General features: G+C 53.9%; 1 protein-coding gene across 1 annotated transcript; it reads left to right on the forward strand.

Annotated features, from left to right (window-relative positions):
* Positions 1-316: 316 nt before the first annotated feature.
* MIOX (myo-inositol oxygenase) lies at positions 317-3122 on the forward strand. The gene is made up of 10 exons (XM_055374473.2): positions 317-378; positions 851-931; positions 1128-1208; positions 1352-1514; positions 1741-1808; positions 2326-2435; positions 2514-2581; positions 2663-2712; positions 2798-2910; positions 3014-3122. The coding sequence occupies exons 1-10, from the start codon at positions 364-366 to the stop codon at positions 3120-3122; spliced, it is 858 nt and encodes a 285-aa protein (XP_055230448.1). The 5' UTR covers positions 317-363.
* Positions 3123-15954: the final 12832 nt, after the last annotated feature.

The following is a 15954-nucleotide window of genomic DNA, read 5'->3' on the forward strand; positions in this document are numbered from 1 at the left end:
GGGCAGCCGGGGAAGAGGTGGTGCAGAGGGGGCGTGTGCTTGAGGGTGGGGTCTTGGGTCTGCCCCTGCTTGTGGGACCCCACAGAGGGGTCTAAAGCCAGGGCCAAGTGGGAGGCTGGGCCCACAGATAACCCTAAGCAGGTCAGCGGCTCGGGACAGGAGGGAGGCTGAGTCAGGGCCAGAGGAAGTGGGACTGCTGGGGGCTGCTGCTGTGCTGACACATTAACTCCCTGAGGCCAGGAGGAGGGCGGATGGTCACTCATTACCGCGGTCGCTTATGTAACCTGGGGTGTATATAGGAGCCTGGCTGAGGACACACTCGCCAGCCTGTGCTTTGCCACCTGAGCGCCGCTCCCTCTCAGGATGAAGGTGATGGTGGTGAGTACCCAGACCCTATGCAGAGAGGCCCTGCTGACTGCTCTCCTGGTGGCCAGCCGCTCCTGCCCTCTTCTAGCTGGCACTGGCCAGCCCTCCTCCTCCGTCCAGCTGGGCAAGAGCCAGCGGCTGCCGACCCCCAGGCTCCCTGTGGACTCAGTCTCCTCCCAAGGCCGCTTCCACCCCTCAAGGGTGGCCATGGGTGCCGCTCAGGCATGGTGTCCCCTGTACCCCGGAAGCAGACGTCTGCTGACTTTCGCTCTGCAGATAAGGACCTGGGAGTGAGAGCTCCTGGGACTCGCTGAGGCCAGGGCAGGGGCTGGGATGATGGTGCGGGAGAGGCTGTGTCCTCTCGTGTCCCCCACCAGCCCTCGAGCGGAGGCAGGCTTGGAGTCTGCAGCCACCCTGGGAATATCTGTGCTTCCTCGTGGAGCTGACGTGATGGTGAAATAGGTTCAATCCTCCACCTACCCAGGGCCCAGACCCTTCCCTGGTCTACCGACCTGATGTGGACCCAGAGGTGGCCAAAGACAAGGCCAGCTTCCGGAACTACACGGTGAGTACCTTGCCATCCTGTCCCCCATCCCCCCCATCCACACCCTGGGGAGCAGCACCTGCCCTTCACACAGTTCCAGGGGGTGCCCCGTGGGAACCCCCACCCCCATCACACCCTGTGGGGCTGCCTGGGAGAGGGGAGGCATGGGGCCTCGTGTGCAGGGTGGGGGTGGCGCCACTGACCCTCCGGCCTGCAGTCAGGTCCCCTCCTGGACCGTGTCTTCACCACCTACAAGCTCATGCACACGCACCAGACAGTGGACTTCGTCAGGAGCAAGGTAGGCGTTTCCTGCTGCCCCGTGCAAACGCGGAGGGACCCTTGCCCTCAGCCCCATGAGCCCACCAGGCGCCGAGGGGATGGAGAGGCCTGTGTGGTGGGCCTGCTGACCCTGGGCCATGCTGCCTTCTCCTTCCCCGCCAGCATGCCCAGTTTGGGGGCTTCTCCTACAAGAAAATGACAGTCATGGAGGCTGTGGACCTGCTGGATGGGCTGGTGGATGACTCGGACCCGGACGTAGATTTCCCCAACTCCTTCCATGCCTTCCAGACAGCGGAGGGCATCCGGAAGGCCCACCCAGACAAGGGTGAGCCCCGGCTGTGCTGCAGGGGGGCAGGTGCTGCCTCCAAGGGGCAGAATGCAGCAACCTGTAGGGTGGGAGGGGACAGTGGTGGGCCCAGGCCTCCTCCAGCAGCCCTGCTTGGGTTGGGGAGCAGGCCCTGGGCCCCTCCTGGCTCTCAGCCCCACAAACCTGCTCATCTTCTGCCTTGGCCCCTGCAGTCCCCAACCTGCCCTGTCCATCCCCCTCCCAGACTGGTTCCACCTCGTCGGGCTCCTGCACGACCTGGGGAAGGTCCTGGCCCTGTTCGGGGAGCCCCAGGTAAGAGTTGGAAGTGGAGGGTGAGGAGGTCTGCATGTTGAGGCAAGGTGGGGGTGGAGTGGCCTTGGTGCTTGGCCTGGGATAGTACCTGGGGGACAGGCCAGTGCACCCCCCACGGCCCCCCCACGGCTGCCTGTCCCTCTGGTGGCCTCGGTGCTTGGCCTGGGATACTACCTGGGGGACAGGCCAGTGCACCCCCTACGGCCCCCCCACACCACTCCCCCTACGGCCCCCCATGGCCGCCTGTCCCTCCTGTCACTCTGCAGTGGGCTGTCGTTGGAGACACCTTCCCCCACTCCCCCCGCGGCCCCCCATGGCCGCCTGTCCCTCCTGTCCCTCTGCAGTGGGCTGTCGTCGGCGACACCTTCCCCCACTCCCCCCATGGCCCCCCATGGCTGCCCGTCCCTCCTGTCCCTCCCGTCCCTCCCGTCCCTCCTGTCCCTCTGCAGTAGGCGGTCATCGGCGACACCTTCCCCCACTCCCCCCATGGCCGCCCGTCCCTCCTGTCCCTCTGCAGTGGGCTGTCGTCGGCGACACCTTCCCCGTCGGATGCCGTCCGCAGGCCTCCGTGGTTTTCTGCGACTCCACCTTCCAGGACAACCCTGACCTCCAGGATCCTCGATACAGGTGCTCCCTGCTGCCGAGGGCTGGGCCCCCTTCCCTGGGCGGCTGCTGAGTCCTCCTCACCCTGGTATCTCACTGCAGCACAGAGCTCGGGATGTATCAGCCCCACTGCGGGCTCGACAGGGTCCTCATGTCCTGGGGCCATGACGGTGAGGCCAGAGGCGGGCAGTGGGGCGGTGGGGGATGGTGGGGCAGAGGCGGTGCCTGCTGGTGACACCCTCTCCCCACAGAGTACATGTACCAGGTGATGAAGTTTAACAAGTTCTCACTGCCCCCTGAGGTAGGTGGGGGGAGGGGCAACGCAGCCCATCCACCAGGCCCGGTCCTGCAGCCCCGAGTGAGCTGCTGGGTGGCCTTGCCCGCAGGCTTTCTACATGATCCGGTTCCACTCCTTCTACCCCTGGCACACGGGCAGCGACTACCAGCAGCTGTGCAGCCAGCAGGACCTGGCCATGCTGCCCTGGGTGCAGGAGTTCAAGTACGCCCCGCTACCTGCCGAGGGGTGTTGTGGGAGTGAAAGAGGGGGTTGGGTGAGGGGCCTGGGGGTTCTTCACGGGGCTCACCGCCCCTCCCTGCTGCAGCAAGTTTGACCTCTACACCAAGTGCCCGGACCTGCCGGACGTGGACAAGCTGCGGCCCTACTACCAGGGGCTCATTGACAAGTACTGCCCTGGCATCCTGAGCTGGTGACCCTCCTGCCACCCAAGCTGCTGCTGGACCCAGGCCTGACCCTGGGCAAACAGCCGCCATCAGGGTTCACCTCGGTGGGGGACCCCACTCACCCTCTTAGGGTCACCACCACTCACAGCAACTTGTGCCTGGCATCAATAAAGACCTGGAAGGACGTTGTGCTTCTGAAGCCCCACTGGGTGTTACTGCAGCAGGGCGTGGCCCAGGCCGAGGGACGCTGCCAGCAGGGTGGAGGCCAAGTCCCAGGCTCTCAGGTGTGTGTGTCCCACCGCACTGGCCGTGGTAAACATCTGCTCATCCTCCCAGCTCCTGTGTCAGAGCCTGGGGGACGAGTCACCCAGCTCACCCACACATGCTCAAAACAGTCACCAAGTCCTCTGGGCTCCGTCCCCTTAAAAAATACCCCAATAGCTAAAATAATACATTCATAGAAAACAACAAAAAACAAATGCAGGCCGGGCACAGCGGCTCACACCTATAATCCCAGCACTTTGGGAGGCCGAGGTGGGCGGATCACCTGAGGTCAGGGATTCAAGACCAGCCTGGCCAACATGGTGAAACCCCGTCTCTACTAAAAATACAAAAATTAGCCGGGCGTGGTGGCGGGCACCTGTAATCCCAGCTATTCAGGAGGCTGAGGCAGGAGAATCGCTTGAACCCGGGAGACAGGGGTTGCCGTGTGCCAAGATTGTGCCACTGCACTCCAACCTGGGTATCAAGAGTGAAATTCCATCTCAAAAAAAAATAAATAAATAAAATAAGTGCACAGTTTAAATGCTATAAAGCAAACACCTGCGGCCACCACGCCTGAACCGACTCTCCAGTACCCTCCGCATGCCCCGGGTGCGGCTCCCCACACAGAGCAGCCCCTCCACAGGCTCTGAAGCCACCGTCCATCCTCTCTACATGGTTTTGTCACCCAGGCGTGCAACCCTTGGTGCCAAAGAGTGGCCTCCCCTCCATCTTCTCTGAAATTCATCTCTGAAGAAAGTAGATTGTCCCAGGAAATTCATCTTTGTGGGGATTCTGTACCTGTTAACGTTTTCCTCTGAACTTCTGCCAATCGGTGCATGGATTTAGAGGCTTCCCCAGATCCTGTTTGGTTGGTTGTGGGCATGAGTGCTTTCAGGCAGTGGCGTTTCTTGAGGAAGAGGCACGCGGTGCCTGTCCTCAGTGTTGTCAGAGGGCAGCTGTGGGTGTTCAAGCTCATCCGGGGCACGCAGTGCCTGTCCTCAGTGTTGTCAGAGGGCAGCTGTGGGTGTTCAAGCTCATCCGGGGCACGCGGTGCCTGTCCTCAGTGTTGTCAGAGGGCAGCTGTGGGTGTTCAAGGTCATCCGGGGCACGCTGCCTGTCCTCAGTGTTGTCAGAGGGCAGCTGTGGGTGTTCAAGCTCATCCGGGGCACGCGGTGCCTGTCCTCAGTGTTGTCAGAGGGCAGCTGTGGGTGTTCAAGGTCATCCGGGGCACGCTGCCTGTCCTCAGTGTTGTCAGAGGGCAGCTGTGGGTGTTCAAGCTCATCCGGGGCACACGGTGCCTGTCTTCAGTGTTGTCAGAGGGCAGCTGTGGGTGTTCAAGCTCATCCGGGGCACGCGGTGCCTGTCCTCAGTGTTGTCAGAGGGCAGCTGTGGGTGTTCAAGCTCATCCGGGGCACGCGGTGCCTGTCCTCAGTGTTGTCAGAGGGCAGCTGTGGGTGTTCAAGCTCATCCGGATCCTCCACTCCCCTGGGTATGGAACAGCCCAGGTCGCTTTCTGTCCTCGCCCACCACAGGGAACACTTCAGGAAGTGGAAGTTGCCTCCCATGTGCTCTTCGGCTACACAGTGGCACTGTTCGTATAGAAATGTTTCAGTACTTCCCTTAATTTTTTTTTTTTTTTTTTTGAGACAGTCTCACTCTGTCGCCCAGGCTGGAGTACAGTGGGGCAATCTCAGCTCACTGCAACCTCCCTCTCCCAGGTTCAAGCAATTCTCCTTCCTCAGCCTCCCTAGTAGCTGGGATTACAGACCCACGCCACCACACCTGGCTAATTTTTTTTGTACTTTTAGTAGAAACAAGGTTTCGGCCAGGCACGGTGGCTCACACCTGTAATCCCAGCACTTTGGGAGGCCGAGGCAGGAAAACACTTGAGGTCAGGAGTTCGAAATCAGCCTGGCCAACATGGTGAAACCCCGTCTCTACTAAACATACAAAATTAGCTGGGCCTGGTGGTCGGTGCCTGTAATCCCAGCTACTCGGGAGGCTGAGGCAGGAGAATCACTTGAACCTGGGAGGCAGAGGTTGCAGTGAGCCAAGATCGAGCCACTGCACTCCAGCCTGGGTGACAGAGCGAGACTCCGTCTCAAAAAAAAAAGGCATTTTTTGGAAAATAGAAAAACATAATTCTAAAATTCCTATGGAATTTTAAGGGAACCCAAATGGCCATAACAATCTTGGAAAAAAACAAAGTTTACTTCTTGATGACTAAGATAAAATAGAAACATAAAAAGGAAAAAGATGTAAAAGAAACAAAATAATTAAAAGGTAAAAAAAGAACAACAAAGACTGGGCACGGTGATTCATGCCCGTAATCCCAGCACTTTTGGGAGGCCGAGGCGGGCGGATCACGAGATCAGGAGATTGAGACCATCCTGGCCAACATGGTGAAACCCCATCTCTACTAAAAATACAAAAAATTAGCTGGGTGTGGTGGCACGTGCCTGTAGTCCCAGCTACTCGGGAGGCTGAGGCAGGGGAATTGCTTGAACCCAGGAGGCAGAGGTTGCAGTGAGCCAAGATTGCGCCACTGCATTCCAGCTTGGCAACAGAGCGAGACTCCGTCGCAAAAAAAAAAAAAAAAAAAAAAAAAAATTAGCCAGGTGTGGTGGTGGACACCTGTAATCCCAACTACTCAGGAGGCCGAGGCAGGGAGAATTGCTTCAATCTGGGATGTGGAGGTTGCAGTGAGCTGAGATTATGCCACTGCACTCCAGCCTCAGCGACAGAGCAAGACTCCATCTGCAAAAATAAAAAGAAGACAGGTGCAGTGGCTCATGCCTGTAATCCCAGCACTTTGGGAGGCTGAGGCCGGCAGATCACCTGAGGTCAGGAGTTCAAGACCAGCCTGGCCAACATGGTGAAACCCCATCTCTACTAAAATACAAAAAAATTAGCCTGGCGTGATGGCGGGTGCCTGTAATCCCAGCTACTCGGGGGGCTGAGACGGGAGAATTGCTTGAGCCTGGGAGACGGTGGTTGCAGTAAGCTGAGACTGCACCACTGCCTGGGCAGCTGAGCAAGACTCCATCTCAAAAAAAAAAAAAAAGAAAAAAAAAGTCTGGGTGCAGTGGCTCACACCTATAATCCCAGGACTTTGGGAGGCCGAGGAGGGTGGATCATGAGGTCAGGAGAGCGAGACCATCCTGGCTAACACGGTGAAACCCCGTCTCTACTAAAAATACAAAAAAAATTAGCCAGGCGTGGTGGTGGGTGCCTACAGTCCCAGCTACTCGGGAGGCTGAGGCAGGAGAATGGCGTGAACCCGGGAGGCGGAGCTTGCAGTGAGCCAAGATCGCACCACTGCACTCCAGCCTGGGCAACAGAGTGAAACTCCATCTCAAAAAAAAAAAAAAAAGAACAAAGTTGGAGGACTCTCATTTGTCAATTTAAAAGCTTACCACAAAGCTACAATAATCAAAACAGCATGGGCAGGCATGGTGGCTCACACCTGTAATCCCAGCACTTTGGGAGGCTGAGGCAGGTGGATCACCTGAGGTCAGGAATTCAAGACCAGCCTGGCCAACATGGTGAAACTCCATCTCTACTAAAAATACAAAAATTAGCTGGGTGTGGTGGCAAAAGCCTGTAATCCCAGCTACTCGGGAGGCTGAGGCAGGAGAATTGCTTGAGCCTGGGAGGCAGAGGTTGCAGTGCACTGAGATCATGACACTGCACTCCAGCCTGACTGACAGAGTGAGACTGTCTCAAAAACAAAACAAAACAAAACAGTGTGGCACTGGCTTTAAAGACAGACACAGAGATCAATGGGGTTAAATAGACGGCCCAGAAATAAACACTTCAATATATGGTCAAATGGTTTTCAACAAGGGTGCCAGAATCATTCAATGGTGGAAAGAATGATCTTTTCAACAAATGGGGCCAGGAGTGGTGGCTCACGCCTGTAATCCCAGCACTTTGGGAGGCCGATGTGGGCAGATCACCTGAGGTCAGGAGTTTAAGACCAGCCTGGCCAATGTGGTGAAATCCTGTCTTGACTGAAAATACAAAAATTAGCTGGGCATGGTGGTGCATGCCTGTAATTCCAGCTACTGGAGAGGCTGAGGCAGGAGAATCATCTGAGCCCGGGAGGCAGAGGTTGCAGTGAGCCGAGATCTCGCCACTGCACTCAAGCTTGGACAACAGAGCCAGACTCCATCTCAAAAAACAAACAAGCAAAAACGAATGGTTCTGGACAAATAGAATATTCACATGCAGAAAAATGAAGTTGGGCCGGGCACGGTGGCTCACGCCTGTAACCCCAGCACTTTGGGAGGCCGAGGTGGGTGGATCACCTGAGGTCAGGAATTTGAGGCCATCCTGGCTAACATGGTGAAACCCTGTCTCTACTGAAAATACAAAAATTAGCTGGGCATGGTGGCAGGCACCTGTAATCCCAGCTATTCCGGAGGCTGAAGCAGGAGAATCGCTTGAACCTGGGAGGTGGAGGTTGCAGTGAGCCAAGATCTCGCCACTGCACTCCAGCCTGGGCGAAAGAGTAAGACTCTGTCTCAAAAAAAAAAAGAAAAAGAAAAATGAAGCTGGACACTTACCTTACACCACATACCACATACAAAAATTAAATCAAAATGGATCAATGACCTAAACTTTTTTTGCTTTGAGACAGGGTCCTGTTCTGTCACCCAGGCTGAAGTGAAGAAGTGTGCCACAGCTGACTGCAGCCTCGACCTCCTGGGCTTAAGCGATCCTCCCATCTTGGCCTCCAGAGTAGTAGGGGGACTACAGGTGCACACCACCACAGTTGGCTAATTTTTATTTTTTGTAGAGACAGGGTTTCTCCATGTTGCCCAGGCTGGTGTCGAACTCCTGGGCTCAAGTGATCCTCCCACCTTGGCCTCCCAAAGTGCTGGAATAATAGGCGTGAGCCACAGCGCCCGGCTGACCTAAACTTAAGAACTAAAATGGCCAGGAGCGGTGGCTCACGCCTGTAATCCCAGCACTTTGGGAGGCTGAAGCAGGTGGATCTTGAGGTCAGGAGTTTGAGACCAGCCTGGCCAACATGGTGAAACCCTGTCTCTACTAAAAGTACAAAAATTAGCCGAGCACGGTGGCACTTGCCTGTAATCCCAGCTACTCAGGAGGCTGAGGCAGGAGAATCACTTGAACCTGGTAGACGGAGGTTGCAGTGAGCATGGTGGCACTTGCCTGTAATCCCAGCTACTCAGGAGGCTGAGGCAGGAGAATCGCTTGAATCTGGTAGACGGAGGTTGCAGTGAGCATGGTGGCACTTGCCTGTAATCCCAGCTACTCAGGAGGCTGAGGCAGGAGAATCGCTTGAATCTGGTAGACGGAGGTTGCAGTGAGCATGGTGGCAAGGCTGAGGCAGGAGAATCACTTGAACCTGGTAGACGGAGGTTGCAGTGAGCATGGTGGCACTTGCCTGTAATCCCAGCTACTCAGGAGGCTGAGGCAGGAGAATCGCTTGAATCTGGTAGACGGAGGTTGCAGTGAGCATGGTGGCACTTGCCTGTAATCCCAGCTACTCAGGAGGCTGAGGCAGGAGAATCGCTTGAATCTGGTAGACGGAGGTTGCAGTGAGCATGGTGGCACTTGCCTGTAATCCCAGCTATCAGGAGGCTGAGGCAGGAGAATCGCTTGAATCTGGTAGACGGAGGTTGCAGTGAGCATGGTGGCACTTGCCTGTAATCCCAGCTACTCAGGAGGCTGAGGCAGGAGAATCGCTTGAACCTGGTAGACGGAGGTTGCAGTGAGCATGGTGGCACTTGCCTGTAATCCCAGCTACTCAGGAGGCTGAGGCAGGAGAATCACTTGAATCTGGTAGACGGAGGTTGCAGTGAGCTGAGATTGCGCCACCACATTCCAGCCTGGGCGACAGAGTGAGACTCTGTCTCAAAAAAAAAACAAACTAAAATTTTAACCTTCAGAAGAAAACAGAAGACAAGCTCCTTGACATTGCATTAAGCAATAATTCCTTGGATATGACACCAAAAGCACAGACAACAAAAGAAAATAGATAAGTTGGCCAGGCGCGGTGGCTCAGGCCTGTAATTCCAGCACTTTGGGAGGCCGAGGCTGGTGGATCACGAGGTCAAGAGATCAAGACCATCCTGGCCAACGTGGTGAAACGGCATCTCTACTAAAAATACAAAAATTAGCTGGGCGTGGCGGCACGTGTTTGTAGTCCCAGCTACTCGGGAGGCTGAGGCAAGAGAATTGCTTAAACAAGGGAAGTGGAGGTTGCAGTGAGCCGAGATCGCACCACTGTACTCCAGTCTGGCAACAGAGCAAGATTCCATCATAAAAAAAAAAAAAAAAAACGAAGAAAAGTTTATTTTTCTAATTTTTCTTTTTCTTTCTTTTTTATTTTTTTTCTTTTTTTTTTTTCGAGATGGAGTTTCGCTCTTGTTGCCCAGGCTGGAGTGCAATGGCGTGATCTCGGCTCACTGCAACCTCTGCCTCCTGCGTTCAAGTGAATCTCCTGCCTCACCCTCCCCAGTTGCTGGGATTACAGGTGCCCACCACCACGCCCAGCTAATTTTTTGTATTTTTAGTAGAGACGGGGTTTCACTGTGTTGGTCAGGCTGGTCTTGAACTCCTGAACTCAGGTGATCCACCCGCCTCGGTCTCCCAAAGGGTTGGGATAACAGGTGTGAGCCACCGCGCTCGGCTCTAATTTTTCAAAATAACTTTATTAAGAAACAGAGGATGGGCCGGGTGCGGTGGCTCACGCCTGTAATCCCAGCACTTTGGGAGGCTGAGGCAGGCGGATCACGAGGTCAGGAGATCAAGACCATCCTGGCTAACACGGTGAAACCCCGTCTCTACTAAAAATACAAAAAATTAGCTGGGCATGGTGGTGGGCGCCTGTAGTCCCAGCTACTCGGGAGGCTGAGACAGGAGAATGGTGTGAACCCGGGAGGCGGAGCTTGCAGTGAGCCGAGATCACGCCACTGCACTCCAGCCTGGGTGGTGACACAGCGAGCTCCATCTCAAAAAAAAAAAAAAGAAAGAGAGGAGGCTGAGTGAGGTGGCTCATGCCCGTAATCCCAGCACTTTGGGAGGCCGAGGCAGCAGGATCACTTGAGGTCAGGAATTTGAGACACCAGGCTGGCTAACATGTTGAGACCCTATCTCTACTAAAAATAAAAAAATTAGCTGGGCATGGTGGCACGCACCTGTAATTCCAGCTACTCGGGAGGCTGAGGCAGGAGAATCACTTGAACCTGGGAGGCACAGTTTACAGTGAACAGAGACCGCACCAGTGCACTCCAGCCTGGGTAATAGAGGGAGACTCAGTCTCAAAAACAAACAAACAAACACACACACACAAAAAAACCAGGAAAGATACATAATTCATAACTAAAGGAATGGAAGGGTTTACAGCACATTCGCTATACCCCATGGCAACTTAGAGAAATGGGCTGGGCTGGCACCCATGACAAGGCACCAAAGCCCTGATTCCTCATTTTCTTTTTTTTTTGAGATGGAGTCTCACTCTTTCGCCCAGGCTGGAGTGCAGCGGCGGGATCTCAGCTCACTGCAAGCTCCGCCTCCCGGGTTCACACCATTCTCCTGCCTCAGCCTCCCCAGCAGCTGAGACTACAGGCGCCCGCCACCACGCCCGGCTAATTTTTTGTATTTTTAGTAGAGACGGGCTTTCACCCTGTTAGCCAGGATGGTCTTGATCTCCTGACCTCGTGATCTGCCCACCTTGGCCTCCCAAAGTGCTGGGATGACAGGCGTGAGCCACCGAGCCCGGCTGATTCCTCATTTTCAACCCAGTCTCTCTTGACCACTAAGCCAACTAGTTCCAGCTTTTTCGGAAGACAAGTCAGGTTGCCCTCCCAAAACTTCCCTCTTCATACAGCGGCCTTCTTCTACCTGACCTGAGATTTCTCGCCCAGCACCTCAGCAAGGGCTTGTCTGATGCTGCTGTACTTTGTCTACCCCTCCAATCACAGGAGTCCGTAGTTCCTGGAAAATCTGTTTTTGCTCCTGTCCCAATCCGTTGAATAAACTGTATACAAAATTCAGGTGTGGAATCTCATGTTGCTCCCTTTGGTCAAGTTACCTATTTTCCCAAGCCTGCATCTCAGCTTGATCCTTCTCCTGCTAAAAACATCTTCGGCCGGGCGTGGTGGCTCATGCCTATAATCCCAGCACTTTGGGGGCCAAGGTGGGCAGATCATGAGGTCAAGAGATCGAGACCATCTTGGCCAACATGATGAAACCCCGCCTCTACTAAAAATACAAAAATTGACCCAGCACGGTGGCTTGTGTCTGTAATCCTAGCACTCTCGGAGGCTGAGGCGGGTGGATCACCTGAGGTCAGGAATTCGAAACCAGCCTGACCAACATGAAGAAACCCTGTCTCTACTAAAAATACAAAATTAGCCAGGCGTGGTGGCACATGCCTGTAATCCCAGCTACTCGGGAGGCTGAGGCAGGAGAATCACTTGAATCTGGGAGGTGGAGGTTGCGGTGAGCCAAGGTCGTGCCATTGCACTCCAGCCTGGGCAACAAGGCGAAACTCCATCCCAAAAACAAACACACAAAATACAAAAATTAGCTGGGCATGGTGGTGTGCGCCTGTGGTCCCAGCTACGCAGGAGGCTGAGGCAGGAGAATTGCTTGAACCCGGGAGGTGGAGGTGGCAGTGAGCCGAGATTGCCACAACTGCACTCCAGCCTGGGCAACAAGAGCGAAACTCCGTCCCCAAAACAAACAAAATACAAAAATTAGCTGAGCATGGTGGTGAGCGCCTGTGGTCCCAGCTACTCAGGAGGCTGAGGCAGGAGAATCGCTTGAACCCGGGAGGCGGAGGTTGCAGTGAGCCGAGATTGCACCACTGCACTCCAGCCTGGGTGACAGAGCGAGACTCTGTCTCAAAAAAACACAAAAAACAAAAACTTCCTGGCCAGGTGCAGTGGCTCACGCCTGTAATCCCAGCACTGTGGGAGGCCGAGGTGAGGGGATCATATGACGTCAGGAGTTAGAGAACAGCCTGGCCAATATGGTGAAACCCCGTCTTTACTAAAAAAATAAATAAATAAATTAGCTGGGCATGGTGGCACGGCCTATAATCCCAGCTACTCCAGAGGCTGAGGCAGGAGAATAGGTTGAACTCAGGAGACAGAGGTTGCAGTGAGCCGAGACTGCACCACTGCACTCCAGTCTGGGCGACAGAACAAGACTCCCTCTCAAAAAAAAAAAAAAAAAAAAAAAAAATCTTCCTGGGTATTCTCTCTGCCAGCTCTCTGCCCCAGCTTGTCCACGACCTTCTCCTCAATACACAAGTCTGCGCCCCTGTCCAATCTCCCACTTAATTCACAGGACAGCTCTAGATCTCTGCTTACCTGCCAGACAGAGACAGTCAGACACCTGGACCGTGGCACCCACCTGTCCAACCTCGCCCAGCTCAGATCACCAACCTCATCGATTTCCTTGCAAAACCTTTGACTTCCGCCTTGGGCTTTTGCCCCTTAAAATTTTATCTCTGCAGAGTTAGAATATGACATTGCTTTGTCGATACCGTAATAATAAGGCTGCAGTAAAGGGAGAGCTATTCCCTCCCAAATTACATTTTCTCTAGATTGGGCCACCCTTGCCATTTTAAACTTTCATTTATTTACTTATTTTTATTATTATTTTTTTGAGACAGCGTCTCGCTCTGTCACCCAGGCTGGAGTGCAGTGGTGCGATCTCGGCTCATTGCAACCTGCGCCTCCCAGGTTCAAGCGATTCTCCTGCCTCAGCCTCCTGAGTAGCTGGGATTACAGACATGTGCCACCATGCCTGGCTAATTGTTGTATTTTTAGTAGAGACAGAGTTTCACTATGTTGGCCAGGCTGGTCTCAAACTCCTGACTTCACGTGATCCACCCGCCTCAGCCTTCCAAAGTGCTGGGATTACAGGCATGAGCCACCGCGCCCAGCCTCATTTCTGGTCTCTGTTCCTGCTTTTCCTGCTCGGCGAGCCACATGGCTAGAATCATCTCACCAGCCAGGGCCTCTGCCTGTGGTTCCTGTGCAGCTCTGGAGAGCTGCTCTTCCCATCCAGAGGTGTTCGATCCCCTACAGTCCACAGTTCCCAGTTCTCCCCTCCATGTACATGGAAGCAGGACACCCCAATCTCATCTCTTTTTTTTAAGAAACCAGGTCTTGCTCTGTTGCCATGCTGGGAGTGCAGGGGTGCAATTAGAGCTCACTGCAGCCTCGAACTCCTGGCTCAAGTGATCCTCCTGCCTCAGCCTCCTGAGTAGCTGGGACTACACGTTCAGGCCACCACATCTGGCTACATTTTTAGATTTTTTTTTGTAGAGAGAAGCTCTTGCTATGTTGCCCAGGTGGTCTTGAACTCCTGGCCTCAAGTGATCCTTTTGTGGCTTCCCAAAGTGCTAGGATTACAGGAGTGACCGCTGTGCCTGGTCGTCTCACCTTCTTTTGACGTGGAGCCCCAGCCTTAGGAGGCAGATGCTGAACCGCGTCCACAGTGCCCCCTTCTGGAAATTCTCCACAAGCCAAGGTTTTGGACAGCTCCAATGTCTGGGGCTATGGCATTTTAGGTGGGAAGTCTCTGCAAAGAGCAGTACCTGTCTTCATCCCTTCCTAGATATTAATTCACTTTCAGACACATACTGAGCAGCTACTGTGAGCTGTTACGGTGCTTGCTCTGCAGACAGAGCTGCAGCGAAGACAGACGCCAACCTCACCCTCACGCAGCCAATCCTATGCTAGTTGGTTCTGTAGAACCACCACTGGGTTTCCAGTTGGTCTGGGTTATCTGGTGAACTCAGAGACTTTCCCTGTCTTCTGGACACTCCACAACAGTCCAGTCACCTGTGGGGACCCTGACCTCTGCAAACCTCCGAGGGGTGGTTCCTTGGTTGGCCGCCCTCCTCTGATGGCCCCGCCTCCCTGCCGAGCCCTGGGATCGTCCTCCCTGGCTCCTGCCTTCTCTCTCATAGGATCTCATTTGTTCTGCCACATTTATTCTCAAGCCCAGTAGTTACTCTTGAATATTGCTTATAGAGGTGTGTTTCCTTGAATATTCAAGCATATGTGTTATGTAATGGGTAATAATAACTAACGTAGGAATGTGCATATATGAATCAGCACAAAATAACTAAAAAAAATCCCATCTCCAAAATCACTGACTATTGACAAATTCTGGACCTACTTCTCCGTTTGTTGTTTTTTTTTTTTTTTTGAGACGGAGTCTCGCTTTGTCGCCCAGGCTGGAGTGCAGTGGCGTGTCTCGGCTCACTGCAAGCTCCACCTCCTGGGTTCACGCCATTCTCCTGCCTCAGCCTCCCAAGTAGCTGGGACTACAGGTGCCTGCCACCACGCCTGGCTAATTTTTTCTATTTTTTTTAGTAGAGATGGGGTTTCACCATGTCAGCCAGGATGGTCTCGATCTCCTGACCTCGTGATCCACCCGCCTCGGCCTCCCAAAGTGTTGGGATTACAGGCATGAGCCACCGCACCCGGCCTATTTTTATTTTTTCTTGAGACAGAGTCTTGCTCTGTTGCCCAGGCTGGAGTGGTGTGGCACGATCTTAGCTCATTGCAACCTTTGCCTCCCAGGTTCAAGCGATTTTCCTGCCTTAGCCTCCCGAGTAGCTAGGATTACAGGCACACACTACCATACCCGGCTAATTTTTTTGTACTTTTAGTAGAGACGGTGTCGTGCCATGTTGGCCAGGCTGGTCTTGAACTCCTGACCTCAGGTGATTTGCCTGCCTCGGCCGCCCAAAGTGGTGGGATTACAGGCGTGAGCCACCGCGCCTGGCCCAGATTCTCTTTTTAAAGTTATGATTGTATCACATAACTATTTCTTCTCAAAAGTTGCTATACACAAAGGCAGTAGCTCATTCCCCTAATGGACCCCTTACTTAGCTATCACCTCATAAACAGTTTCCAGCTAATGAGTGTAACATACACAGCAGCCACAAATGTCTCTATGCAAAATTTTTTTTTTCTTTTTTAGACAGAGTTTCACTCCTGCTGCCCAGGCTGGAGTGCAATGGCATGATCTTGGCTCACCACAACCTCTGCCTCCTGGGTTCAAGCGATTCTCCTACCTCAGCCTCCTGAGTAGCTGGGATTACAGGCGCCCACCGCCACGCCCGGCTAATTTTTGTATTTTTAGTAGAGACACGATCTCGCCATGTTGGCCAGGCTGGTCTTGAACTCCTGACCTTGGGAGATACACCCGCCTCGGCCTCCCAAAGTGCTGGGATTACAGGTGTGAGCCACCACGCCCGGCTTAAAAATTTATTTTTGACAAATGCAAGTGGTTTTATTCTTTGTTTTTTTTTGCATTTTACTAGGAAATAGCCTGTGTGTGTTTCCTCCCGGTGCACAGCCTATATGGTTCTGTGACCAAATGGTGTCTTAGTCACTGCATCCATTAGAGACTCAGCTTCTCATCACATCAGTTCTATATAGGCTGGGCGCGGTGGCTCATACCTGTAATCCCAGCACTTTGGCAGGATGGGGGGGGGGGGGTGGATCACTTGAGGTCAGGAGTTCAAGACCAGCCTGGCCAACATGGCGAACCACGTTTCTACTAAAAATACAAAAATTAGCCGGGTGTGGTA

Source organism: Gorilla gorilla, chromosome 23 (genome assembly GCF_029281585.2).
Source record: "Gorilla gorilla gorilla isolate KB3781 chromosome 23, NHGRI_mGorGor1-v2.1_pri, whole genome shotgun sequence".
In the NCBI taxonomy this organism is placed as follows: domain Eukaryota; kingdom Metazoa; phylum Chordata; class Mammalia; order Primates; family Hominidae; genus Gorilla; species Gorilla gorilla.

Coding starts and splice junctions, on each gene's coding strand:
- MIOX (XM_055374473.2), top strand. Junction 2,713..2,797: donor AGTTCTCACTGCCCCCTGAG/GTAGGTGGGGGG, acceptor CCTTGCCCGCAG/GCTTTCTACATGATCCGGTT. Junction 2,911..3,013: donor CCCTGGGTGCAGGAGTTCAA/GTACGCCCCGCT, acceptor TCCCTGCTGCAG/CAAGTTTGACCTCTACACCA.